This window comes from Nicotiana sylvestris, chromosome 12 (assembly GCF_000393655.2).
Source record: "Nicotiana sylvestris chromosome 12, ASM39365v2, whole genome shotgun sequence".
NCBI classification, from domain to species: Eukaryota; Viridiplantae; Streptophyta; class Magnoliopsida; order Solanales; family Solanaceae; genus Nicotiana; species Nicotiana sylvestris.
Window position 1 is genome coordinate 26,317,282 of NC_091068.1, and position 6,543 is coordinate 26,323,824.

Sequence of the window (6,543 nt, forward strand, 5' to 3'; positions counted from 1 at the left end):
GCTTAATGAATTCTGGTACCATGCCTACACAAGTTCGTCTCTCTACAAGGAGAAGATAAAGTACCTCAATGACAAGTACATCCACAACAAGGATTTTAAAGAAGGTGATCTTGTGCCATTTTTCAATTCCCGGATATGAATGTTCCCGGGTAAGTTGAAGTCAAAATGGAGTGGCCTCTTTGAAGTGGTAAATATAACCCCCTTTGGCGCTCTAGATTTGAAAAACAAGAATGGTGAGGTGTTTAGAGTCAATGGGCACTGGGTTAAAAATTATCTCGGCAAGGTTGATGATGGCCACATTCTGGCGGTTCTTCATTTCAAGTGATTGGGAATCTGCGTCGTGTCGCGATGTTAAATTAGGCACTTCTTGGGAGGCAACCAATATGTCTTTTTCTTTTTCTTGTTTTTTCTTCTTTAGATTAGATATGCTTTGTTTTGTTCTAACTAGTTTTAGAGTGTATGTAGGATTGGGTGTGCATTGTAGGGGCTGCGTAAGAAAATTTGGCTAAGTGTCACAAAAGTACAGACTGCACCAGAATTATGCGGACCGCACTGACACTCAGTGGTTGCACAATTCTGTCTGCAGTCACACAACTAGAAGATCAAAAATGCATGCTCTCTGAAGTTTGGCTTGTCAAAAATCCTTAACAAATTGCTGCCGCACACAAAATAGTGCGGTCGCACTCACTTTTGTGCGGTCCGCAGAACGTCTTCAGAGGATTAGGTAATGAGTGTGGACCGCACTCAAAATTGTGCGGCCACACTCAAGTAGGTTTGGGCCCAACAGATCAACCTATAAATATTGATTTTCTCGACTTTTTACACTTTACATTCTCTGAACCTTCAAGCCTTAAGCAAGCACAGTGCATCCCTCACTAATTCTCAAACTTCAAGCATTTCATCTCTCAGATTCTCACCTGCATCCTTCATTACTGGTATGTTCATTACATCTTTAGATTTTCATCTTCTCTTAGTTTTGTTCTTTTGCCTAGGGTTCATTTCATGCCTAAAAATGTCAACAATTAGTCATTTTTGCTTAGAATCATGTGGGTAGCATCTTAAATGTTAATTGGGGCATGGGTAAGTAGCTAATCATGCTTAATTTCTAGAGCCATGCCTAATTTTTGAAAAACATGTCTGAATCGTAAGGCAGTGCCCGTAAAATTTAAATTGTGCGGCCACACTCATTTTTGTGCGGTACGCACTTTGATCTTTGCGGCTGCACACACTTTTGTACAGTCCACAGCTCTCTGAGTTAGGGCATGTGTGTGCATGAATTGTGCGGCCACACTCAAAATTGTGCGATCCATAGTGGACTTGTGCGGCCGCACTCATTTTTCTGTTGTCTGCACTGATAAATGATTAGAGACTCCAGTATTCTGAACTTGGAGTTGTGCAGCCGCACTCAAAATTGTGTAGTCCACACTTTTGGTTGTGTGGCCGCACTCACTTTTGTGCGGTCCGCACTTGGCAGTCTGCGGCCGTACTGCCTCTTCTGAGACTACTTTACTGCAACTTTCAAATATGCATTTGTACACACTATGAGCTTCAATTCTAACTGATTTCTATTACTTATGTGTTACTGACAATGGTTAGATCAAGGGGAAGAGGTGATACATCTAAAGGGAGGGCAGAACCCTCCCGAGGCCGAGGTCGAGGCAAAAGCAACTTACCCCTAGCAATCCAAAGAGCCATAAGTAAGAAGACAACCGCCAATAGAGCTCCTGAACCCTCCGAGACCAGTGAGTATCTCCCATATGGGGAAGCTTCTGAGGGCAACTCCGTGCAAGCATATCCAGAAGCCCAATCACTACAAATTATGGGTAGATTCCACTAGGTAGATTAATCATCATCTTCTATCAGTTTTTCTGAAGGTTCAGAAGAGGGTGGTCAAGACTCTGAGCCCTCTTCCTCACATGCTCAAGCTGCTCCAATTAATTTGGACGATGATAATGATATCCCAGAAGTCAGAACTTTGAAGGTAAACATGTTTGAGCGAGCGATAGTAGGATGTTTACCCACCACACCAAGAAGTCCTCCTGCTGCATCCCTTGTTTGAGACTTTGAGTTGCCACCAACTAGTTAGTAATGAGACCTGCGATTGATCCCAAAACTGATAAACATGACATACTGCATTACTAGGATTGAAAATGTATCTGTACCATATCAGAGTTTTAAGCCAGCACCTATTCTATGGGCTTGCTGTCTAGTGATTGTGGCCATACATAACTGCCTGGTCATACCCTGACCATAATCAACAGTGGAAATTTCGCTGCCACACCTTGAGATAGTGCACAGATAAATCAAATCATATCTTCGTCATCCCAGCACATTAAAAACTACATAGAATACCAAACTAAGACAATGTAGTGTATCAAGTAAAGCAAATGCATAGTATGACCTAAAACGAGTTCCCATAACAGAGCAGTATATACACAGTTATTACAACAATAGAGCATGATAAAGTGGAAATGTGGAACCGTACGGACACAGAAAAATCATTCTAGGGTTGTCAGACATAAAATAAAGAAGTGTGCATGTTGATCAGCATCTTAATAAAGTAGAGTGAGGGAGAACTCAAGTGTAGGCTAAATAACGAATAAATAATGTGACATTATTTGAGTACAGAAAATAAAATAATACCTAATAGCTAGTGAGTGAAATAACTACTAAGGAACAATGATCGCCTTGTTGGGCTTATTGTAAGTGACTTTTAAGCCAAAAGTCATAAGTTAGGAATTCTAGCTTTTGGCTTATTTTTGTCAATTTAGCTTAAAAACAAGTGCTTAACAGCACTTTTTTACTTTATCCAAACACTACAAAATGGCTTAAAAGCAATTTTGGCTTAAAAGCACTTAAAATAAGCCAATCCAAATGGGCTCTTATCCCATGTATGTAAGGAATGTGTTTTAGTTATGAGTTGGTAGGCTTGTAGCAGGTCCGTCGGTGGCATTGCTTGTGGCGAGCAGTCAGCTGTTGGCAGGGGAAGGTGGTGCGCTGTGCGTGTAGTGTCACAAGGTGCTGCCTGCGTGGTGCTTGTTCCACTGTGCGAGCAGTCAGCTGTTGGCAGGGGAAGGTGGTGCACTGTGCGTGTAGTGTCACAAGGTGCTGCCTGCATGGTGCTTGTTCCGCTGTGCGGCCATTGTGGGCTGTTCATCATCATAACTGACGCCGACTTGCTTGGGATTGAGGCATTGTTGTTGTACTTGTGGAATATATTGTGTTACTAAAAAGCATTAGACTCACCCAGATCTTTACCGACTTCTACTCTTTCCGTGAGGTCTTTGCACTTCAAAAAATATGCTCAACCAGGTCAGACTGCTGAGTCTCAATCTTCCGCATTAATTGGCTTACAACTCAAAAATTAAAAATATCCAGCTAAATATGTAACTCCTGCATAACACCAAAGCTCTAAGATTTAATTGAGAATAGTTGCCATACAACTGGATAAAGAAGCACTAACAACTCAGTGGGAAGACAGGAGAAAACTTAGGACATCATCTAACAGGGAATAATTATCAAAATAAGTGCAGCTGGGAATACAAAATATCATACCATGACAAAAGATCTCTGTTGCATGTCAAATATTTGGAAGTGAAGTTGCACATATGTCCAAATCACCACTCTGATCTGAAACTACAAGCATTTCCAGAAATCTTGTTATGCCTGAGACAATAACTTCTCACAGAAATATAATGAGCTATTGCATTGCCTTGTCAGACCAGTAATCTCTCCTGAGAAACACAATGATTTCCTCTTTACTAGTCAAAATTCACGCCCTCTGAAGCTGAGGCAAGTTACGGCCACGCTCGACAAAGCGCAACATGAGCTTGTCCGCCTCTTCTACTCTGCCATCTTGCATCAATCTATCCTTCACCTTGTCACAGAGCTTTAAGTCAGGTATCAGATTCCGGTTGAACATTCGACAAGCCACCTTATATGATGAAAGAGGGTTCCTTTCCTTTAAATAGGTCTCCATAAGAATGTGGCAGGTATTTGCATCAACTCTTGAAGCTGTCCTGAGGACGTTTCCCAACAGCTTATAAGCCTCGTCAGCATATCCGAAACCACAAAGTTTTTCAATAACCTGATTATAAGCAGTCTTACACCCCTGTCTTGAAAGCATCTTCTCCAGTAATTTCACCAGATCATCAACCCTACGTTGCTGACAAAATCGGTGGATGACCGTACGATACGTCACAGCAGTGGGAAGCACACCCCTATGAAGCATTTTATTGGCTAGATCAATAGCCTCTTCTATTCTTCCTTGCTTTGCCAATCCGTCTATTAGCGTTGTATATGTGACAGCATCAGGATGTTTGTTAATCAAGTACATGTCATCAAGGACCGAGAGAGCAGCATCCAATTCATTCTTTTGACAGAAACCATGAATTAAAGTGGTGAAATTCACCACATTAACAGCACATCCTTTCTTGAAACATTCTTCCATAAAGTTCTTTGCTTCATCTACTCTGCCTTCTTGACAAAGGGATCGAATTAGCAGGTTAATTTCAACGGGGGTAGGGAAATAGCCCTTTGCAATCATTTCCCTACCCACATCACAGGCTCCAGACAGTTTCCCTTCCCTGCGATAGCCATGCATTAACACGCTAAACGTAATAGCATTCGGTCTCCACCACGACTCCTCACACATGCTCATCATCTCTCTTGCCTCAACAGACCTTCCACTCCGGCAAAGCCCATTTAATAGGGCAGTATATGATACAGTGTTTGGCTTGCAACCGTGCTTGTACATATGTTGAAGTAACTTTTTAGCTTGATCAATTTTCCCTGCAAGACAAAACCCATTCAGAACTGCAGTGTAAGTAACCACATCAGGATTACATCCTTTGGCAATCATTTCATTGACCAGTTCCTTTGCCTTATCTATTCTTCCGTCTTTACAGAAGGAATTTACCACAGCACTGTAACCCACTTTATCCACTTGGAATCCTCTTTCTTCAGCTTCCCTTAAGAATCCCATCGCTTCATCAGCATGACCGCACTTCGAAAGCATATGTATAATTGTATTATAAGTAACCTGGTCAGGCAATAAGTTACTATCTTTATCCATTTTCTCCACCAACTCTTTCACTTTATCGGTTTGTTTCTGCGTGCAAAAGAATGAAATCAACGTATAATAACTAACTTTATCTGGGTAACAGCCCTTATACGGCATTTCAGCCATCAGCTCTAATGCATCTTCAACTCGATGCACATCACAATAACCTTTGATTAAACAATTGTACGTAACAACATTCGGTGTTATCCCAACTAGTTGCATCCGCTCAAGAAACCTCAATGCTTTCTCAATTTTATTTCCCTTCACCAAAACATAAATTGCAGTGTTGCATATATATAAATCAGGCTCAATTCCTGCTCTTTGCATCACGTTCAGGATCTGCATTGCTTTCCTTAAATGTCCAGCTCGACTAAAAGAAACCATCACACAACCAAAATCTTCAGGTCTCCTCGGAATTCTTCTACGTGGCATCAGCTTGAGAATGCGCTTAGCTCCCTGACACAACTTTGTCCTACTTAGAAGTTGAAGCATCACATAATAAACAATAGGGTCATGTCGATAACGCCATTGCTGGTCCGCCCAATAAAAGAATTTCAAAGCGACCCTTTCATCGGATTGAGACCTTAACACAGCACAAACTTGCAGAGGCTTCATACTTCTTAGCAGACGCCTCAATTCAATCTCAAGCTTCGGAGTCCAACCCGACTGACGTTCAATTAATCTACATGTTTCCTTAACCAAAGGGTGTCTCATTTCATCTTCAACCCCTTCAATTCTTTCAGAAATTCCAACATTCTCCGCCCGATTCACTTGCCTTTGACTTTTACCAAATGAATCCAAAACCTTAAAATCATCATCAATACAGTCCAAACTACCTCCTCCATCTTCATTTTCTGACTCTTCAAACTCATCCACATTATCAAACCTACAACTACTAGCAGTTTCTTTAAAGCTGCAATCTTTTCCATCTTCATCACAAGAATTGTCAGAAAAGCTCAAATCTTTACATTCTTTAGAACCCAATTCTTCTTTTACAAAAATTCCATCTCCAGTATCATCAGAATGCTCATTTTTCAAGTACAAATTAGGGTTTAGATTGACTCTAGGGCTATCACTTCCAGATGAACAAGAAGAAAAAGATGCAACAACTCCATTATAAGTAAATGGGTCTCCACCAAAATGGATTCTTGATTCAAAAGTTGCAATTTTTCCAGAAAATTCAACATAAACACGATGATTACATAAACCAAACCAAAGAATCTTGAAATTGTTTCTATGCCTAGGCAAGGCTATTCCAATTCTAGAGCATATATGTGACTTCAGCAGCATTTTAATGAATTCACTGAGATTCTAAAGCATTTCTTTTATGCAATAAGAAGTTTGAATAGAGCTTCAATTGCTTACTTGTGAGTTCTATTGCTTTGGACTGGGACCAGTTCTGCGAAAAGTTTGCAGCTTGACAGAAGCCTATGTCAAGCTTGATTGAGCGGGCCGGGGCATCCGAGTACATATGTGCCGGC

At 41.0% G+C, this 6,543-nt stretch overlaps 1 protein-coding gene across 1 annotated transcript; it reads right to left on the reverse strand.

Moving 5' to 3' along the window:
• Positions 1 to 1,544: 1,544 nt before the first annotated feature.
• Positions 1,545 to 6,543, reverse strand: LOC104240411 (pentatricopeptide repeat-containing protein At1g09900). Its single transcript, XM_009795251.2, has 3 exons — positions 3,556 to 6,543; positions 2,187 to 3,393; positions 1,545 to 2,095 (listed from the first exon to the last, which is right to left on the reverse strand). Exon 1 carries the CDS (start codon positions 6,350 to 6,352, stop codon positions 3,773 to 3,775), a length of 2,580 nt encoding a protein of 859 aa, XP_009793553.1. The 5' UTR covers positions 6,353 to 6,543; the 3' UTR covers positions 1,545 to 2,095; positions 2,187 to 3,393; positions 3,556 to 3,772.

Excerpts from the sequence above, each read along its gene's own strand:
- LOC104240411 (XM_009795251.2), bottom strand. The coding sequence starts at position 6,352 with ATGCTGCTGAAGTCACATATATGCTCTAGAATTGGAATAGCCTTGCCT.